We start from the raw sequence: 23245 nt of genomic DNA on the forward strand, positions 1-23245 counted from the left end.
GGGGATCGAACCCCGGACTTTCCATGTATAGCCAGGCGCCTTAGACCACTCGGCCACGGCACCTCCACGATATCCTAAATATTGATTTAGGATATCGTACCGATCACACAATGATCAGTTTAGAGATTGTGTTAGCTAAATGTTTTTACAGTATCTTGATATTGTCTTCATGGTAAAGCTTTTGAAACTGTTAGAAAAGAGAAACTCAGATTTATTATTGATTATCAGTTGTTTTTTTATACACTGTTCATAGGCGGATCTAGGGGGTCCGAGGGGCCCACCCCCCCCCCCCCCATTGGCGGAGCAAAAATATTAAAAGGGGGGAAGAAAGAAAGAAAGAAAGAGAGAAAAAAAAGAAAAAGAAGGGAAAAGAGAGGAGAAAAAAAGAAGGGGAAACACAAGAAGAGGAAGACGAGTGAATAAAATAAGATGAGGGGAAGCCTAGGAAAATGATTTTTAAAATCCTTAATGTCACTATAAAAAAAAATCTCTTGCGCTTCTCGCTTGCATTGCATGTAAGGTGATTTACATATCAATATGGAGATTGAAATATTAAAATTTGAAGTCAACATAGAAAACATATTTCAGCTCAGAAATCGTACTTTCATTATTTTGTTTGATTTACAAAGTGATTTTTAAAAAGTGCTCAGCAAAACTTTTTGTTTTATGGTCTGAATTTTTAAAAATTTCGGCTCGCGATTATAGCTCGCATTGATTGTTGAAAATCTATCAACTCATGCATCTTCTTCATAAATCATAAATACAAAAGTGCTTTAAATGTATAGTTTTCAGGTCATAATATTAATAGATTTCACGCTCTCACATTAGGCTTATTAGGTTAATAAATAAGATATTAATTTAAGAATCAAATTGTCCCTTTTTTTCTTATAGTCATAATTTTCATATGATGACACAATGCTCTTGGAATGTCCTGGTCCTATGTCAAAACTCAAAGTAATAATAATGAAACTTTTGAATGAAATTAAAATAATGAAACTCTTTTTTTTAAATCTCATCCATATCCACCTCACAATTTTTCCTACAAAGTGCATGAAATACAAAGCTTAAATTGACCCTTTTCAGATCGGAATATCAAATGTTTTAAGCTCGCGCTTCGCGCTCACACTTTATCGATTTTAACGATGACAAAAGGTATTTAGAATGCCCACTCAGATTCTAGGTCTAAATCTGAAACACGCGCGCGTTTATTCAGATACGCAGCTTGTTCTCTGTATAAATCATTATCCAGTTTTATTCCACAATATAAAAAAAATTGTGCTCGCGCTTTGCGCTCAATGTAGAAAGATATCCAATTACTCATCCTTTTCATGATTTACAAAACATGAATGGAGTGTCCCGTTTTTAGGTGTAAACAGCGGCGTAACAGGGGTCGGTGGCCAAGGGGAGGGGGGGGGGGCAAGAGACAAAAATTTCCCGGTCATATCATGGAATAAACAGGCGCAATGGTGTAATTAGGCGACGATTTCGAAAGGGCAAGACATTGTGTATCAGGCAGAATTTATCTTTTAACCCTATCTAGGCCGGGGTATTTTGGGAGTTCCTATGGCCGGGGGGGGGGGGGGCCTCCCAGGCCCCCCCCCTAAGATCTCGGCCGTCGACCGCGCGATCGCGCCGAAAATTGGCACGCGGGTTGCCTGGGGCATAATCTACAAGATTGTATAGTAATTTATTTCATGCGAATCGCTATTAAGTGATTATGCTAATTTATGCGTAATTAGTATGCGAAATCATACTTTTCCCTCTAACTCCCTAAATAAAGCTCTAAATGTACTAATTTTTGGTATAGAAACTCTTTGTGGTGTCCTTAGCAAGCGTACATGAAAAAAATTGTGATATCAAATCATTTTCTTATGTATTATATTGTTTTTTGCAATTTCTTATGTATTTCTTTGTTTTTTGGGCCTTTTGTTTTTCATTGTTTTTTCAATGAAATTTGTTGGGGACTCTTCTGTGATCATTAAAAGCATAAAATGAATACATTTAGACTAGAAAAACAATAAATAATCATACATTTATGAATTTTGGTTGAAAACACAATTTGCATTGACTTTGTACACGAAATCACGTTTTTGAGCAATTTTCGGTCTGACATGCACTTACATAATGTTGCGTAATTTCGGAACCACGTACCCGGGTGATGCAAAATTGGTCTCAAAAGTTGTGCAAGACTTGAAAGTAAAAAGTCAGCGAGCGGTGCGGTCAAAAAATTTCGCACGGCGAAAATATCGCGCGATTCGTTGAGGGGGGGGGGCCTCCGAGGCCCCCCCCCCGGCCTAGATAGGGTTAAAAAAAAGTTGCGAGAGAGCGATGCGAGCGAGCAAAAATTTTGACATTTTTAATTCAAAAATCCAATTTTGTGATAGATTTTGACATGATATCCAGAGAATATATTTCACTCTTCTCTCTTTCCATCCCTTTTTTGTGATCTGTACGCCACTGTTAACAGGATTATTTGCGGCAGTAGCGTGCAGAGTAAAGAAAACCAAAATCAAGGGCGCAGTATGGCGCATGTGCTAAAAAAGCTGCTTAATATAAGTCCCGAGCGAGCGAAGCGAGAAAAAAATCACCTTTTCATGAGAATCTAAATTTGAGATATCTTTTTTTACATGGTAAAACTTTTGGGGACCATGGCCCAACCCTTCCATACTCATATACGGCAGTGCTATGCGTTTGGGGTCTGGGGCGTAGCCCCCGGAACTTCTTGATATCAAAGCCATTTAAACCTCGCAGATTGCCGCTATTTAATCAAATTGCGGGTATATACAGAATATAGCTTTTACACAACACATTTATTCAACCCAGTTGAACCAAATATTTTGAGGGGGCAAAACATAGCAATGTGGGGGGAAGTCGCCAGCGAGCAAGCGAGCTGGAAAAAAATGCCTATTGAAATTAAATTCTAATTATGTGATAGATTTCTCCATTATATTCAGCAAATAACACATTTAATTGTTTCCATTCATTTCATTATACGTTGTCTCCCATAAATTCTTTAATTTCCTCTTGGGAGTTGAACCAAGACCCCCCTGCGCCTGTACGCCAGTGATTGAAAGTAAAGCTTAATGTAGGAAGGGTCCCTAAAGGGGGGGGGGGCGTAATAGAGCCATTTGAAGGTCATAGATGAAGAGCCCCTACTGCTTGGGGTCTGGGGCAAAGCCCCGGTAGCTTTTTTTGCATAAAATTTAGCAAGCTAATAGCACAATGTTGTATGCAGTTCCTCTTTCTTCTCGCTCTTTATTTTCTATCCTCGTCAGCCCGGTCGTGTTATTAAGTTTTTATTTCTTGTCCCTTTTCTTTATTTTCCAATTTAGCTTTTGACTAATTCCATTCTACCTTCATTTCCCGCTATTGTTTGCCATCTTTTAATTTATTTCCCATCATGCTATTGCACTATATAGGTCTATTTCAGAATGATTTGTTCTTTCTCAAATGTTTTTCTTTCGTTCTTCCCGCTTTCCTTCCTTTTCCATTTCAAAAAATATATTTTTCCTTGTTTTCTTTTTAATATATTATATTAACAATTTCTGCTCGCGCTTTGCGCTCGCTATATTAAAGGAAACCAAAACCAAAGAAGAAAAGCAATTTCACTTGAAAGAGTAAAATGAAAGGATCAATTTAAAAAAAGTTTCATCAAAATCGGTTATGAAATAAGCAAGTTATGGGAGTTTGAAAACTCTTGTTGTACTTTCTAAGGGCATCCTTAAATTGGCAAACGTGCTTCAATATGGCTGATTTTGTGGACAACTCTCCATTTGTTTTGTACACAAATTTTCAGATTTTCCTCATTATCTTTCAAGTTGCATCTTGCCTCCTTCTGAGCACAACATATGTCATGGGAAAATATAATCCACACAATATATGTCAAGGTCAGGAGGTGATAATGTGAAATATGTAAAATAAAGGGGAAAATCTGAAAATATGTGTACAAAACAAATGGAGAGTTGTCCACAAAATCAGCCATTCAGTCAATTCTGCTCGCGCTTCACGTTCGTAGTAGTTATTTGCATGCACATCTTTTTCAGAAAAAATACAAAGGATTTCCAAAAAATTAGCTCGCGCTTCGCGCTCACATTATATAAATAAAGATGATATTGTCTATAAATGTTCATTCATAGGAATAAAGCTAAGAAGTGAGTATTAGGATTACCCCTTCAAAGAAACCAAAAATTATCTTCGAGTGGCCGATCGGGGAAAATATGTCTGAAAAAAATTCCGCCCCCCCCCCTATTCAACATTTGTTGAATTGATTCATGATAATGGTACAGTATTGCAAGAACAAACAGACATCTTAAGAGAAATTGGGTCATATAATGAACAGTTATATAAATATAAATATCATGGAAATAGTGATGCTGAAGAACTTTTTTTTATCTTATTAGAGAAGAGAGTTTCCATAGTCTTACAGAGGAAAACGATTCTTCTTTAGGAGAAATATCTTACAGTGAAGTTGATTTTGCATTAAAAAAATATGAAAAATAATAAGCCTCCTGGACGAGATGGATTTACAACTGATTTTTTAAAGCATTCTTTCAGGACTTAGGTATATTCTTGGTACGAAGTATGAATTTTGCTTATATTTCTGGAAAATTATCCATCTCACAAACAATAATGGCTTGATAACATTAATTCCTTAAGGTGACAAAGTAAGACATTTCATCAAAAATTGGAGATCAGTTTCATTGTTGAATGTTGTTTGTAAACTGTTGTAAAGTTGTATTGCTCACAGACTTTAAAAAGTATTACCATATAATTATTCATGTTAATCAATCAGGATTCTTGTCTGGACGATTTATTGGTGAAAATAGGAAAATTTTGTATTATTTAATTGTGTATATGGAGAAGAAACATATTCCTGATTTCTGATTTTTCATGATTTTTTGTTTAAAACGCTTTCCATTTTTAAATTTGGCAAATCTTTCATGACATGAATAAAAATACTTGATCAGAATGCATTTTCTAGTGTTATAGTCAATGGGCAAATGACATTAAGATTCGTTTTTGTTAAGCGCTAGAAGTCTTGGGTTGTTAATTCGAAATTAACACTCTGCCAAACGAATTTATGTTGGCTTAAAAGAATACAAAGTTCTTTAAAATGCGGATGACACAGTTTATTTCTCAATGGTGCAGCTGCCAGTTTCTGTAATGTACTAAATATTTTGGATTCATTTGCTAAATGTAGTGGGTTGAAGGTCAATACGCAAAATCTACCATATACCTCAGCTACCATTTTGACTGGCGAACCCCTTCTACTATTATGAAAATCGACCCCCATCTACTATTATGACTGGCGAACCCTTTCTTCTATTATGACTGGCGACCCCAATCCATTATTATGATTGGCGAACCCTTTCTACTATTATGAATAGCGACCCTCATCTACCATTATGACTGGCGAACCCCTTCTACTGTTGACTGGCGAACCCCTTTTAGTATTATGACTGGTGACCCTCATCCATTATTATGACTGGCGAACCCTTTCTGCTATTATGAATAGCGACCCTCATCTACCATTATGACTGGCGAACCCCTTCTACTTTTATGAATAGCGACCCTAATCTACCATTATGACTGGCGAACCCCTTCTACTTTTATGACGGGCGAACCCCTTTTAGTATTTTGACTGGCGACCCTCATCCATTTTTATGACTGGCGAACCCATTCTCCTATTATGACCGGCGACCCTCATTCATTATTATGACTTCCGAACCCTTTCTACTATTATTAATAGCGACTCTCATCTACCATTATGACTGGCGAACCCCTTTTATTATTATGACTGGCGACCCTGATCTATTATTATGACTGGCGAACCCTTTCTACTATTATGAATAGCGACCCTCATCTACCATTATGACTGGCGAACCCCTTCTACTGTTATGACTGGCGAACCCCTTTTAGTATTATGACTGGTGACCCTCATCCATTATTATGACTGGCGAACCCTTTCTGCTATTATAAATAGCGACAGTCATCTACCATTATGACTGGCGAACCCCTTCTACTTTTATGAATAGCGACCTTAATCTACCATTATGACTGGCGAACCCCTTCTACTTTTATGACGGGCGAACCCCTTTTAGTATTTTGACTGGCGACCCTCATCCATTATTATGACTGGCGACCCTCATCCATTATTATGACTGGCGAACCCTTTCTACTATTATGAATAGCGACCCCTATCTACCATTATGACTTGCGAACCCCTTCTACCATTATGACTGGCGAACCCCTTCTACTTTTATGACTGGCGAACCCTTTCTACTATTATGAATAGCGACCCCCATCTACCATTATGACTGGCGAACCCCTTCTACTTTTATGACGGGCGAACCCCTTTTAGTATTTTGACTGGCGACCCTCATCCATTATTATGACTGGCGACCCTCATCCATTATTATGACTGGCGAACCCTTTCTACTATTATGAATAGCGACCCCTATCTACCATTATGACTTGCGAACCCCTTCTACTTTTATGACTGGCGAACCCTTTCTACTATTATGAATAGCGACCCCCATCTACCATTATGACTTGCGAACCCCTTCTACCATTATGACTGGCGAACCCCTTCTACTTTTATGACTGGCGAACCCTTTTTAGTATTATGACTGGCGACCCTCATCCATTATTATGACTGGCGAACCCTTTCTCCTATTATGACTGGCGACCCTCATTCCTTATTATGACTGGCGAACCCTTTCTACTATTATGAATAGCGACCCTCATCTACCATTATGACTGGCGAACCCCTTCTACTATTATGAATAGCGACCCTCATCTACCATTATGACTGGCGAACCCCTTCTACTATTATGAATAGCGACCCTCATCTACCATTATGACTTGCGAACCCCTTCTACTATTATGACTGGCGAACCCCTTTTAGTATTATAACTGGCGACCCTCATCCATTATTATGACTGGCGAACCCTTTCTCCTATTATGACTGGCGACCCTCATCCATTATTATGACTGGCGACCCTCATCCATTATTATGACTGGCGAACCCTTTCTACTATTATGAATAGCGACCCCCATCTACCATTATGACTTGCGAACCCCTTCTACCATTATGACTGGCGAACCCCTTCTACTTTTATGACTGGCGAACCCTTTTTAGTATTATGACTGGCGACCCTCATCCATTATTATGACTGGCGAACCCTTTCTCCTATTATGACTGGCGACCCTCATTCCTTATTATGACTGGCGAACCCTTTCTACTATTATGAATAGCGACCCTCATCTACCATTATGACTGGCGAACCCCTTCTACTATTATGAATAGCGACCCTCATCTACCATTATGACTGGCGAACCCCTTCTACTATTATGAATAGCGACCCTCATCTACCATTATGACTTGCGAACCCCTTCTACTATTATGACTGGCGAACCCCTTCTACTATTATGAATAGCGACTCTCATCTACCATTATGACTGGCGAACCCCTTTTACTATTATGACTGGCGACCCTGATCTATTATTATGACTGGCGAACCCTTTCTACTATTATGAATAGCGACCCTCATCTACCATTATGACTGGCGAACCCCTTCTACTATTATGAATAGCGACCCTCATCTACCATTATGACTGGCGAACCCCTTCTACTATTATGAATAGCGACCCTCATCTACCATTATGACTGGCGAACCCCTTCTACTATTATGAATAGCGACCCTCATCTACCATTATGACTGGCGAACCCCTTCTACTTTTATGATTGGCGAACCCCTTTTAGTATTATGACTGGCGACCCTCATCCATTATTATGACTGGCGAACCCTTTCTCCTATTATGACTGGCGACCCTCATCCGTTATTATGACTGGCGACCCTCATCCATTATTATGACTGACGAACCCTTTCTCCTATTATGACTGGCGACCCTCATCTACCATTATGACTGGCGAACCCCTTCTACTATTATGAATAGCGACCCTCATCTACCATTATGACTGGCGAACCCCTTCTACTATTATGAATAGCGACCCTCATCTACCATTATGACTGGCGAACCCCTTCTACTTTTATGACTGGCGAACCCCTTTTATTATTATGACTGGCGACCCTCATCCATTATTATGACTGGCGACCCTCATCCATTATTATGACTGGCGAACCCTTTCTACTATTATGAATAGCGACCCTCATCTACCATTATGACTTGCGAACCCCTTCTACAATTATGACTGGCGAACCCCTTTTATTATTATGACTGGCGACCCTCATGTATTATTATGACTGACGAACCCCTTCTACTATTATGACTGGCGACCCTCATCACCTATTATGACTGGCGACCCTTATGATTAATGTAGCCTCTTCCTTTTTATGACTAGCGACCCTTATCTAGTATTATGAATACCGACCCTCGTTGTTGATTATGACTAGCGATCCTTATGATCAATTACCCTTATGGTCCATTATGAATAGCGACCCTTATCTTGCATTATGAAAATCGGACCTTATGACCCATGGTCCTTATGACCTTATGACTAGCGACCCCTTTTGCCTATTATGACTAGCGAGCTTTTGGGTATAGGATTTTACACGTTATGACTAGCGGTCCTTATGACCAGTCAGTATTATGACTTATGGTCCTTATGACTGACGGGCTTATCCCATATATATATATATATACATTATATATATATATATATATATATATATATATATATATATATATATAACATAATCGTAGATTTAAGGAACACAACAATTCAGTAAATAGCAAATAAATTCATCTCAAATGACATTTGTATTAAAAAGTAAAACGGAGGGACTTGCGAAAAAAACAAGGCTTGTACAAGAGGCAAGCCCCTATCTTAGTTAAATTACAAAACTGCAACAAATAAATATTGGGTCGTAATAACAATTTTGTTTAAAAATAAATACAATTTTTGTGCACTTGACAAAAACGTAACTAATGGATCATGTGAGAAAATATATACGTTATACAATATTATAAGACAGGGGAGGTGAGGGGGAGAAAACAGAAGGGACAGAGGGGTGCGGTACACTACGTAGAAACAAAGATGGCGGGCAGCAGGAGCAGGTACTTTGGCTAATTGCAATTTTAAGAAGAAAAAATGTAAAAAAAAATAATATACATGACCATATGTATATAATATAAGCACATAACACAAAAGTCGAGTATAATTAGTTATTCAGCTTGACCTATTTGCAACGAATATTGCAGAATTAACATTTTTTTCAGTTTGAGGTCAAAAATATTTACATGAGGGGATTCTTTGAAATCTTGAGGCAGAGAGTTCCAGTAGGTTGGCCCGGAGAAGACATATGAGTTTTTTGCAAATAAAGTTCTTGTTAAAAGAAGATGATAACATTGACGTTGCCTTGTTGGGTAGGAGTGTACGGATGCATTTGTACGGAAATGCCGGGGAGATCGTCCCTGCTTAATTCAAATATAAATTGACTAAGTTCGAAAAGATATATGTCATGTAATATTTTAAGAATGTTATTTTCAAAAAATAAGATATCAGTATGTGATCTAAAGTGTGTTTGAAAAATGATTCTTAGAGCTTGTTTCTGGAGAAGTAATATTCTGTTTAGTTGTGTTTGTATTGTACATCCCCACGCAATAATTCCATAATTAATATATGGTAGAATAAGGGTGTAAGATAATGTTAACAGTGTGCGGGAAGGGAGAAAATGTTTGAGTTTATTAATAATTCCAATTTTTCTAGAAATTGTTTTACATACACTATCGATATGAGGTTTCCAGGATAATTTGTCGTCAATAAGGACACCCAAGAATCTAGTAGTGGAAACATTATTAAGAACGAAATTATCAAAGAAAATACTGTCAGGTAGAGTACTGATTTTATTACTGAAAAGCATGTAGTTTATCTTCTGGTGATTAAGTGAAAGTTTGTTGGCCTTGATCCAATCTGTAACATTTGTTAGTTCAAAGTTTAAGATTCTAACGAGTTGGTTAATATCATGGGAAAAGAAAATATTGGAGTCGTCAGCAAAAAGTATAAATAACAGTAAATTTGATGTATATCTTATATCATTGATGTAAGTAATAAAAAGAAGTGGGCCTAGTAGGCTAACCTGGGGGACACCGCAAGTAATAGGAAGAGTAGTCGAATTGCTATTATTTACTGATACAAAAATGTCATGATTTATTGTGTCTTAGGCCTTGGAGAAGTCCAGGAAAATACCGACAATATGACAACTATTATCGATATAAGTGGTGACTTTATTAATAAATGACAAAATTGCAAGGGAAGTACTATGGTTTTTACGGAATCCAAATTGGGAGTTTGAAAAAATGTAATGTTATGTAATTTGAAAAAAAAATCACAAGTTCTGATATGGACAAGTTTTTTCTAGAATTTTAGATAGTGAAGTTAGTAAGGATATTGGACGATAGGTAGAAACGAGTTGGCTATCACCTTTTTTGAACAGTGGGATGACTTTGGAGATTTTCATTTTATTGGGGACCCGCCCAGTGGTAAGAGAGATATTAAAGATATGTACCAATGGATCAACGATGGCTGTAATGATTTGTTTAGAAGAAAGTTTGGTATACCGTCATACCCCGGGCTTTTCTTATTCTGTAGATTGCTAACAATGTTTATGATTTCCATCGAATTAGTAGTACTAAAAAACATAGAATTGGGGTTAAGGTCGTCAAGGAAATCGGATAAGGATTTGTTAGTTCGAGGTATATTTTTAGCCAAGTTGTTGCCGACATTTGAAAAATATGAATTAAACTCTCCTGTGATTTTATAAGCGTCGTCTGTGATAGTATTATTTGATTTTATTGTGTGATTGTAGAGCTTCTTTTTGTTCAGTACATTATTGATAATCTTCCATGTATTTTTCATATCATTCTTGTAGATGTTTAATCGGGAAGTGTAGTATTCCCTTTTGGCGATACGTAATAATGTGGTAAGGGTGTTTTAAAACAAGTGTACTTAGAACGAGAGTTTTCGTTGGGTTTAGAAATATATTCATAATAAAGATTATTTTTACGATTAATAGATCGTAAAATAGATTTAGTAATACACGGATGTATTGGAATTTTTTTATAATTTGACTTTCGGTTAGTGATAAGAGGTACACGGGTGTCTAGAGAAGATGTTAATTTGTTAATAAAAGAGTCGTAAGCTACATCAACCTCTGTGGAGTGAAAAATGGTCGACCAGTCTGTGTAGTCTAAATCATTAATTAAATGAGAAATGTTATCATTGGTAATTTTACGATAGGAAGTATTATATGATTCATTCTTAAAAAGTGTATTTCTAGAAAACTTCGCAAAAATCGAAAAGTGATCAGAAATATCGCTAAGGACTATACCAGCTGGGGGGGGGGGGGTAGGAAAGTTGCATTACTAAAACATAATCTATATTTGCAGAACTGTTAGTTACTCTCGTTGGTTTAGTAATTAGTGGTAAGAAAGAATTAGTCAAAAACGTTTCGAGAAACTCTTGCGCGGTATTGTTATTGTTGCAATTCATTAATTTGATGTTGAAATCCCAATAAAAAACAATCTTTGTTTTTCAGAAAAGAATTGAATAAAAAGTCAAAGAGGGTTTCCAGAAATGTTGAGTATTTGAATTAGGAGGTCGGTATAAGACTCCCAGTATCAGATTTTTTTCCTTTTGGATCGATGATTTCAACAATGAGTGATTCTAAAGCGTCATTGGATAAAGTCATATTATTTATAAGATTATATTCGTATTGCTGGGGTATATAAGGTATATATATAAAGTGCAACACCACCACCGGGTCTAAAAGTTCTGTTATTAACAACTACATTAAAATCAGAGAGTGCAAAAAGAGAACAAGGATTTTCCGAAAACCACGTTTCAGTTAATACAATGATTAAATTATTTGGAAACTGATTTTTATCAAGAAATAATTTTAGCTTATCGAAATTTTTATTGGCACTACGAATATTCAGATGGAGAAGAAAATCTTCTTCAAGACTGTGTTACGATACTGCAACAAATAACAAAAAAGATTTGAAATTTAATTTCCCTTTTTTTTTATTACAGGAAAATGATCATGTACTTAAACAAAATAAAACCAAATAATAATCTTACATCAATCTCTTGAAGTGTCTGATGTACAATCCAGGGTTATAGTTCACTGTTATGATAGTCCAATATATATTCCAGGTAGGCTGGGAAGATTCCTTATTGATGATGGCGATGATGAAACTGATGTTGAAGTACGATGAATAATAAGAGTCACTGTAATGAGTTGAAGTGTCCGTGAAGACGATGTTGATGATGATTAACAGTCAAATTCAGCAATCCATGGGTTGAAGAGTGTTCAATAAAACAGGTTGATGATCTCGATGAGAACTGAGAATTCCTCTCTCAAAAATAATTGCAAACAGTTCATTGATGACGGGTAAATATTCCAGGTGGTAATGGAGTATGCTCTGACGTAAAGTCTGGCGTGAAACTCTTAGCTCTGATCTGATCTGGTGAAGTGATCTCATATGATGTGATGTGATGATGTCCTTGTAGAAACTGCAGCTTATATATGCACATTTCAACTATTCTAGATCATTCTAGTATTAACTATTCTAGAAACTTCTTTATAGTATTCACTATTATGGAAGGTTCTAGTATTGTCTTAAAAAATACATTCTCCTTTCAGGAGCAGTCAAATTCCAGAAGACTCTTGAATGACCTCATTGAAATTAACATGTGTCAACAAAATAGCTAGGGCTATTGTTTGGCAGTCTCTATTCACAAATAACAATAATCCTTGGCCTTTAGATAGGCAGAGGCCTGCTTAACAAAAGCTTTTACAAACTTGTTGTGGAATGTTCTTGATCTCTCTAAGCTATCCTTAAAGGGGAAATAACTAATAGATTAATGTTATTGCTTTTACAATTCATATATATAACAACTGCTAGAATTAATTAAAGATTTAAAATGTTGTTCTGTACAATAATGTGAAGTAATCAGCTGCCCACATGGGTCATTTGGGTCAAAGTTTGAGTTAAGATCAGCAATATTATCATTCAGGTAGTTTTTTATGTAAGTATAAACAAAGGGGTTTTCTGACGAAGTGCCGCGGCGCGCCGTGTTGTGATGAAAGAGACAACAAGTCATCGTCGCATAACGAGCTGAATGAAAAGTCAGACAAATCAGCCGTCGGAGCCGGGAAGAATTACACTAGATACGCTAAAAGAGTGAACACGCCGCCATGCTCCTGCTCCTGTTGCTGTGCAAGAAGAGGGAAACGAAAATGAAAGTATGCTGTGCAAGAGAAAAAGATAATAAAAGTTTGAAGGAAGAAAAGTAAAATGGGAAGAAAAGAGACAAAAAACCGAACCAGACCAGATACGAGAACGATCATTACTAATGTACAATGTGAATGAAATAATGAAAAATAAAAAAGGAATAACAAAGAAAGAAAGCAAATGGCAATGGGGGCCAAAAAATTCACAAGAGTGATTGATCACTAAAATGCTTATTGTGAAGATTAAACGAGTGGAATACTGACTAAAAACATAACTGTTAACGAAATATATTATTAATATGCCATGTATGTGATGATTGATTGGTGGTGATTTTTTACCTGATTGCTAAGAAAGCATGAATGCTTGTAAGCTAGCAACCAGACGCCGACGGCTTAAGTTCCCCTCCGAAGGATCTGGTACTGAGAATTAATGCCTTACCAAAGGGCACTACATGTAGCGCACCAAGTGGGAATCGAACCCCGGTCACCGGAATACGAATCCCCCGCTCTACCGACTGGGCTATCGCGCCTCCTACTGAGCTATCGCGAATAAATGTTGTACTTTGATATTCAAAATGGCTGCCAAAGGGCCCTAAAAGTATCATGCACAATGAGAAAAAGGAGCAAAGAAATCACAACAGTGAGCACTAAAATGCATATATGTGATGAATTGATTGGATACTGAGCACTAAACTGCAAAAAATCGCGAAGTACGAACGAAGTAATAAATGCAAATCATCATTACTAACGAGATATATCACTTTTTATATCATATGTGGGAACATTGCTAATGTTTTGAAGTCTAAAATAGCCGCCACTAGCCCAAACAGTATTGCGTACAATGGCAATGGGGCCAAAAAAATTGCAAGAGTGATCACTAAAATGCTTATTGTGAAGATTAAACAAGTGGAATACTGACTAAAAACGTAAAGGAAATATGTCATTTAGGTTTCAAGTTTGTGTTAAAACTGTATTTTGAATTTCAAAATGGCCGCCATCGACATTAACTGTATTATGTACAATGCAAAGTGGGAAACCAATATTCACAGGGGTGAGCACCATAGATAAACGCAAGAGTGATCTATGAGTAAAATATTGTCTGAAAGCATAATTTTTATCAAGATATATCATTTATTCTGCCAGTTAGGTGATATATACCGTTATATCTGGGTTCAAAGGGTTAAAGTCAAACTGGCCGCTACAGGCCCTTACGATATTATGCACAGTATAAATGGGAACAAATAATTTCAACAGAATTTGGCTTTACTTGGTCAATTGGCGATGTATGAGTGAAATGTTGTCTGAAAACATGATTTATAACTAAATATATCATATCTTATGTAATTTCAATATCAAATTGGCTGCCATATATATGCCCTTTTGTGAACATTATTTGTCTCCAACCAAATTGTATATTATACGATAAGTGCCTATGGTGGCCATTTTCAATTTAATAATGCAGCACTTTTCACCTTAATTACACAACATTATGATATATCTCGTTTGAAACCATGGTTTTAGTCAATAATAAATTTTAAAGAGTTCAGAAACGCTTTCAAAAAGATTTATACACGCCTGATAGCCCCTCCCCTTTGGTTTGTTTCGGTTCGCCGTTCATTGTGATGCAACAATAAGCTTGTCTAATGTTGGTTTACCGTTCATTGTGACGCAACAAGAAGCCTGATTAGTTTTGATTTGCAGTTTATTGTGACGTAACAAATTTGCTTGGCAACAACATGCGCGCTACTGGATGTGCGCCCCTGTTGCACACGGACATCACATGCACATCATGTGATCCCGGTGGCGCGGAATCGCGTTATTCTTTCGTGGCTTTTGTCGAGATAGGACGTGTATGTCTCGTCTGGAACAATTTAAAATAGGTTTTCAACGGAGATGAACGTCCAAAATATTCGCTTCGACGGTTGGAACGAATGATGAGAATGTGACTCAAGCTGCTAGATGGAATTCAGTTCATTCGGCTTTTCATAAGCTTAGGCTTTTTATTGAGACTGAGATTCTTGTCGTTAACGAGCAGGATTCGGGACTGGCAACAAAATAATTGAGCACGGGCCCTGGCCCTAGGCTAGAGACTCACTAGGCCCAGGCCTACATTGGCAACGAAATCTTGCATAAGTTAGACATTGTCGGCGACGCCATTGATACAGTCGACTTATGATTCATCATGATCATCCAATATGAGTACCAGGTCCTACTCCTGAGTCCTAGCTCCCGAGTCTGCCTGTGACTGTGAGTTGAGGCGACGGTCTGGATTGGCAATGGCAGACGGAACGGGGACCGGGGTTCTTGTGGTCGGTAACACTACCAGACAATTCACAAGTTCCTGTCTCTACAAGACCTAGCCTATCCGGTGAGTACGGTAGCAGGATTAGATCTAGGCTAGACTCAGTCTAGATTTAGGCCTACGGTTTGGTGTTAAATAATAGGTCTAGGCCCTAGATCTAGTGCTAACTTAGTCTTAGAGTACAAGTTCGGCTTAAATGAATCGTAGAAGAGGCCCACTTTGTAACGAGCAGGGAGGTCTGTCTAGGCCTGGCTTTAGATTTCGTAAAAAAATCATGTTCTTATTGGTCAGTTGTTAGGCTCTGAGTCCTTTTCATTTCAATTTCATCGGCCAGTAGAGGCATGGCTGTGGTTAATATGGATGTAAAAACATTCTTCAGCCGGTGGTTGGAAATTGGGGTTAGTCTTCCTCAGTAAATGCCTACATTGAGGTTCTAAAACTTCGGCCAGTAGAGGCCGATATAAAAATTGGTTCTAAAATTACAGGTTAATTGGTGCGAATTACAGAGGGTCTGCTAGGGATTGGCGAAAGGTTCGAACTTTTTCGGTATTGATAAATAACTGAGAAATGTCACTTCGTTATAAATTTACAAGTAGGGCCTAGTCTACTACAGGTACCGTAAATGTACTAGTATTCAACCCGTTTTGCGAGTTTCTTCAAATATATAGAAATATGGAATTTACCTGATTTTCAGACCTGTCTTATTTCCAAGCGCAAATGCTGGTGCTTCTGTTTCCGTTATTTTTTTCTTCAACCAGTCGACTGTGCGCGCGGGCGATCGAATTACATGGCGACGGGTTTTTGCACTAGTATTCAACCCCTCTGCACTAGTATTCAACCTAGTGGTGATAGATGGCGCTATCTCACAATCTCAAACGGTGTAGATTGCCCCACTATTATTATATATGATATATTTTCATTCTCCTCCGACTTTGACTAATCCCTGTTTTTTCTCACCACAAATGGGATCTCTTCCAATAGTCGAAGGGGGGGGGGGCTGGGGCCCCCTTCGTTTTTCCTTTTTAAAGGGGATGGCTGATGGATACTCGCGTTGTTATGTTCTCTTTTTATCTCATTATTAAAAAGTGTGTAAAAAAATGTGTGTCTCCACTGAATTCTCTGAACGTCCTAAGGAACATATTTTCTTCATTACCAAATTGTTGTCTTCTACTTTATCCTTTGGCCTAATGCACAGTTTGAGTCCCCTTTGAATTCAGGTACGTAGGCTAACAAGTAGAAATTAAACCAAAAGCTCTTCATGTTGCAGTGATCGAAAAAAAAAAATTTACAAAAAAAATCGTTCTTGGGGCCAGGAATCTGATCTTTATTTGGCTCCACGCCACTTTGAGCCAGGATTATATCCAGCCTTTCCATGTTTTATTATTTTTTTGGGGGGGTGGGCATGCTCACATCTTGAAATTAAGTCAAACAAGCATGGAAAAGGGTATAAATTAATTATCAAATTAGGCATCCCCTGATTTTAAAGCCCCCTTGTATTAAGTGCTTGTAATATTAAAAAAAAAATCGCTGTAATTGTTGTTTGCATGAAGAGATATGTTCAGTTCATTGTTGCTTTGCTGTTTTAAAATGTTACCATTCCTTTATTGGATTTGTTTCTTATTATGTTAGTCATTATAAATAAACTGTTCAATATAAATTGTTTCAATTATTATTTCTATATTTTTATACCATAAATTTGATTTGTCAAACAAATGAGGATTTGTTATTGATAGAAATCCTTGTGGAGCGGATAACAATCTTTTTGATAACGATCATTCAATCTTCATCTGTTTAACTTTCCCCTTCACATACTCTTCTAATTATGGATTTTCTGTTTTACATCCCTTTCCTTATTAATTGGATCTTACTTATGAATAAATCAAAATGTATTCATGGAATGATTCTGATTGTGTCCTGACATCATGCAGAAACATTGTCAATGTCAAATTTCCTTTTGTATTAGGCCTATAAGCTGATATATTGATAGTGATTTATTTTTGCCAAGTATGGGATTGATTGTAGTTATTGGTGATAAATCTATAAATATTTTATTTTATTAATCAAGCAATTAAATTTTCAAATATTGACTGAAAGTGACATAAATTTTCTTCTTTAAACTCATTTTTTTATACATCTAATTACGAGTTTCTCCATGCTCATACTCATCAAATTGATTTCGCTTTCACCATTGTTCACATTATCTGATTAAAATGTAAGTAAAAATTATCAAGGCATACAAACCAACCACGTAGTAATAGTATTATCCTTTCATATATCTTGCTGATTTATTATTACTTTTTAAATATATATATAGAATATATTACATTTGATACATATCAGGAAGGATTATGTCGTTTATAAGTGATGACCTGTAACCTTTTTTTATAATAATCAGATCTGTTCATATATTAGATATGATTCGTAATATAATAATAAGATTTGATGAAATATATAACACTTGATACGTTATTCAATCATCATTGATCACGTCTGTGGTCATGACCTGCTCTACCCTGTCTTACGTCTTCATTTACATAAACTTAAACCCGCATAGAACATTTTACAATGTCGGCTACAAAGTGCAGGAATGATTTGCCTCTACAATTAGAAAGGCTTCATCAGTTTCTTCTTTCTTAGTTTCAAGAAAAGCATTGAACAGTTGAAAGTCCATCTTGTTTGTTTTTCTGATATAAATGATTGTAATACAAATGTCACAATGCTTAAACCCGCATAGAACATTTTACAATGTCGGCTACAAAGTGCAGGATTAAATTGCCTCTTCAATTTAAAAGGTTTCATCAGTTTCTTCTTTCTTAGTTTCAAGAAAAGCATTGAACAGTTGAAAGTCCATCTTGTTTGTTTTTCTGATATAAATGATTATAATACAAATGTCACAATGCTTACACAAACTTAAACCTGCATAGAACATTTTACAATGTTGGCTACAAAATGCAGGAATAAATTGCCTCTATACTTAGAAAGGCTTCATCAGTTTATATGTGATATAAGTGATGATAATACAAATGTGAAAATGAAGGAGGCCACATGTTCTGGCATATTATGGAGATAGTTAAAATGTAGGATGAAAAAAGACAGGTGGATATTGCACACTGATGAGTCATAAACATAACTTTGAATTTTGTAAAATTGCACACATTACATGAAATTTACTGAAGAGAAAACAACCAGAGAGAGAAAACAAAACAAAAACATAAAAGGACAGGTGACGGCGCTTTGCAAAATTAGTCAATGAGGAATTTTCCCTTTCGAAAATTGCAAACTAAATTGTTGGCGCTTAGCACCAACAATTTAGTTGGCAGTTTTGTAGTGAATAATATGCAAACAAAGTTTATATGTTTACTTTACTCACTAAGATGAATTTATAAATAAATATTATATATAACAAATATGATGACAGTAAACATACTATGTAAATACAAATTGCTTTGAAACTTATCGTACAATATGGCGAAATATGTCAACAAGAATTATACTAGTGCTTGTTTTTCCGCCACGTTCGTGAGAATTGAATGTATAATATCTATTTACAAATGTAACAATTATCAAGAAATGTACATTTCATTTCGATACAAATTGACATTGTCATACAATCTGGCATGTCGGATAAAATTTATCAACAAGTTCATACATTTTTTTCCAGCATCCATAAGAGCAAAACGTAAATCATGTTAATATCTCAAGGTTACCACGTTAAAGAGACTCTGCATATACATGTACATATTGCATATATCTTTGTAATATTATTGCACACATAGTTACCTTTAATTCAAACAAACACCAACAAGTGTACTATGTGTTAAAAAGTGGCGACACAAAATAAAAAAAGATTTAACAGAAATTGCATCTAAATTGGTATTTATGAATTTCCTCAATAGGACACTCAGAAAGGGTGGAACATTTATGGTGGACCCACACCATACAAAAGTCGCAACCAATCCACTGATCATCGTTACTTGTCAAACATTCAGGGCATACATATACTGTACATCATCTTCTGTGTCATCGTCCACTCTTATACTCTTCTCCTTACTCTTCCCACCTTTCTTCTTGTTTTTTGTCTTCCCATTCTCTGATGTTTTCTCTGCCTCTTTCTCTTTTTCCTGTCTATCTTTCTTACTTCTCATTTCATTCATTTGCTTCAACTTCTCTCTCACTCTCATCTCACGATCCATCTTTTTCTTTTCAAGCTCCTGTTTCCGTCTTTCTCTCTGTTCCTTTTGCACTTCTTTTTGCTTCTCTTTTTCCTCTCTCTTTTGTTCTCTCTCCTCCTTTCTCTGTCTTTTCCTCTCCTCTTCCTCTCTCTTATTCTTCTCTCTCTCTGTCACAAACCTAATGTATTCTTCTCCTGAAATTGCCTCTGGCAATTGTTCCTTACGCCTCCGCTGATTAGAAACCTCGATTTCTGGGTAAACGAGGCATTCATCGAGAGATGGAGCGATGAATGCCTCGTTTAGAGGTCTTTCATGACATGGAGGAAGGTCATGGATCCTGTAAGGATCCATGACCATGTCCCCTCCATGTCCCAGATGAGCAGAAGATGATGATGGAATGTCATCTTCTGGCTCATCTGGTTGAGAAGACCTCATATCGTCACTCTCCGGAATGAACGCGTCATTCACTGGAGTGATCCCTTCTTGAGGGGTATCGACGAAGTGGTATAATTCTGCTGTTCTAAGTAAGGCAGAATTATACCGCTTCGTAAATGGGAAAATCCCTGCTGCTCGAAATCCTGACGCAGCAATGCTCGGCTTTTGCAGAATTTCTCGCCAAGCGTCAGCGAAAACTGTCGCAAAGGTGGTTTTCGTGACGTAGTCGCCAGGGTGGCGGAAACGGAACAGCTGCTCGGCCCTGTTCCAGGATGACTTCAGGGATCTAAATACCGACACATCACACGGTTGGAGAATGTGCGTCGCATTGGGAGGGAATCGATACAAGAGTATACCATTCCCTTCGCAAAGCTTCGCCACCTCCAACGTCTGATGCGCGGAGAGACCATCCACGAGCAAGAGCGCAGGAAGGGGCACTTTCTTTTGAGCCAAAAATGGCTGGAATAGGTTAGCAATAAAGCCGTAAAAGGCCTTGCTGTCCATCCAGCCGTTTTTGGTTCGAGCAAAGAAAGCACTCCTTGGCGCACCTTTGTAAGCTGCTCCATTATGCCTCCCTGGCAACACTATCATGGGTGGCAAAAAGCTGCCCTCCGCGCAAACAGTTACCAACACCGTCACCTGTCCTTTTTCAGAGTTTTTAAACTGCTGCACGACTTTTTCCCCCTTCAGTGCGAGTACTCTGTCATTCAAACGTCCTCCAAGCGGAAAGCCGGACTCATCTGCGTTAAAGATCCTGCTTGGTTCCTCCAGAATGCTCCGGGCATTATGTTCCTCCAAGTATTTCTCCAGGTCTTCAAACCATCTGTTAAGGAAATAAATCAATTTGACAATACATGCATATGTTTCGAGTTGTCTTTTAAATAGTTATTACTTCATAGCATCTATTATAAATGAACAACTTCTGATATTGCATCATCAGGTTGCTCCGGCGAGTTATGAGGAGCGCAGCACAATCTTTTTTCCTCCGAAATCATGAAAAAGTTTTGAATCCAATAGCTTCATTTTTTAAAATCTAAATTGTTCTCTATTGATTAAAACGATGTTACTTCCATCCTGAGGTAGCCCATTTAGATAAAAATTCACTTGTCTTTCTATTCATATGTAACTTCACTTCAATGCATTTCAGCAATTATAATAGTTCTTTCTCTTTTTATACAAGCGGGCATGCACAATGATTATGGACTCAACCGAAGTTAAGTCAAAAGAAGCAAAAATGATATAAGAGGAAAAATAGGAGGAGGAACAATTTAATAGGGATGACATACCATGTACATATATTAAACTAAATATAATACAGATTTCGTTGATTTTCAATGTTACAAATGCTTACCTATCTATCCTGTTTTTTGTCACGGCTGTTCTTTCTTTGCCCACTGATTGGGCCTTGCGGAACACCAGCTTCGGGTTCCGGGTGCGGAAACTTGTCCACCACCGTCTGCCCGGTCTATTGGCCACGAAAGGGTTCGTCCGTTTCTCCTTTTCCATCATTCTCTTCACAACCTGAGTAGTTTGAGAAATAAAAAGTACAGGTATATAGTTAAATCAAGATTTTTTTGCGGCCAGGTAGAGAGAGGGGTACGCTAGACGTGTATATGCCCCTAATTTAAAAAAGAAAATAAAAGTGAGGGAGCAAAGCTACCGATTTTGTCATGAGGCGATTTTTATTTACGTATTTATTTAGTAAAATATATTTATTCAAGATGACAAGATCAGTTAAAAAACTCTTTTACATCATGGTACTGACATTAAAAATATGAATACATGTAAATCGATATTTAAGATGAAATAAAAATCAAAGTAATATCTAAAAAATGTACTTAAAGTGATACAATGTAATGCAAGAAAATTTACAATATATTATACAAAGAAATACAGTAAATGTAATTAAATTCAAGTATTTATCAACGAATTAAAGTACACAATGCAGAGGTGAAGTGTATGAATTAATGGTTACAGAACCATGTAAAAATCGATAAAACTCAGGATAATAAAACATTCATAAGCTGAACACTGATATATAAGATAGAAATAAAAAGTGGCATAATTTACACGGTATTTTTCCATTTTCGAAAGTGAATCTAAAGGATTTAGTGCTCATTAGAGGTGAATTTTATGATAATTCTCAGTTTAAAAACATGGTTTTCAAAATTTCAGGGAGGAGGCAACTGCCCGCCCCCCCCCCCCCCCCCGCTGCTTACGGCCATGCATTCTTATCAATCTTTTGTTCTTAGTATCATCACCATTATCAACACCATCATCACCACCATCATTATAGTTAATATAATCTTTGTTGTTAGCATCACTGATATTTTTGTTGATATTCTTGTTGCTTTCATTATCATCATTATACCAGTTTTAACTCTTTTGTTAACATCATCGTCATCTTCTTAGCGTAATTCGATTTTAGGGATTTTAAACTTACGTTCTGGATGTCTTCCATTTTCTGACCGAAGCCAACACGTCCCATCTTTACTGCCCAGTTGACTATCTCTGTTTCCTCGTTCGTTGTGAGAAATGGGCGAGGACCATACCGTAAAACCTCTGCTGGTGTCCTTCCGGCTACTTTGTCCCGTAATGTCCCGTATGGGACCTGATATTCTTTGGCCGCCTTTTTTATTGAGAGCTCTCCTAACCTCACTCTCCGGAGTGCGTTGTTCATTGTTTCTTGATTCCATTTCGGAGCTCGGGGCATTTCCTGAGAATTAAAACATAATTTTATATCAATTAATAACTTATCAAAGTAAATTAAAATGAATTAGATCTAGTAAAACGATAATACTGTTCATCATTATCATCACCATTTCATATTCATCAAATATCATCTTCGTCATCACTCACCATCATCATCGTCAAACATCATCTTTTATCATCATCATGAACATCAAACATCATCTTCGTCATCACTCATCATCATCAAACATCATCTTCTTCATCACTCATCATCATCATCAAACATCATCTTTTTCATCAGACATCATCATCGGCAAACATCATCTTTTATCATCATCATGAAGATCATCATCGGCAAACATCATCTTTTATCATCATCATGAACA

At 37.0% G+C, this 23245-nt stretch overlaps 1 protein-coding gene across 1 annotated transcript; it reads right to left on the bottom strand.

Moving 5' to 3' along the window:
• Positions 1-21603: 21603 nt before the first annotated feature.
• On the bottom strand, positions 21604-23018 carry LOC121413229. Its single transcript, XM_041605974.1, has 2 exons — positions 22612-23018; positions 21604-21689 (listed from the first exon to the last, which is right to left on the bottom strand). The coding sequence occupies exons 1-2, from the start codon at positions 22862-22864 to the stop codon at positions 21634-21636; spliced, it is 309 nt and encodes a 102-aa protein (XP_041461908.1). The 5' UTR covers positions 22865-23018; the 3' UTR covers positions 21604-21633.
• Between the last annotated feature and the right edge of the window lie 227 nt (positions 23019-23245).

Source organism: Lytechinus variegatus, chromosome 4, assembly GCF_018143015.1.
Source record: "Lytechinus variegatus isolate NC3 chromosome 4, Lvar_3.0, whole genome shotgun sequence".
Classification (NCBI taxonomy): domain Eukaryota; kingdom Metazoa; phylum Echinodermata; class Echinoidea; order Temnopleuroida; family Toxopneustidae; genus Lytechinus; species Lytechinus variegatus.

What these genes read in the sequence shown, in the direction of transcription:
- LOC121413229 (XM_041605974.1), bottom strand. Translation starts at nt 22,864, where the DNA reads ATGGAATCAAGAAACAATGAACAACGCACTCCGGAGAGTGAGGTTAGG. An exon ending in AAATGGAAGACATCCAGAAC is followed by an intron (nt 21,690 to 22,611) that starts GTAAGTTTAAAA and finishes CAAACTACTCAG; the next exon opens with GTTGTGAAGAGAATGATGGA.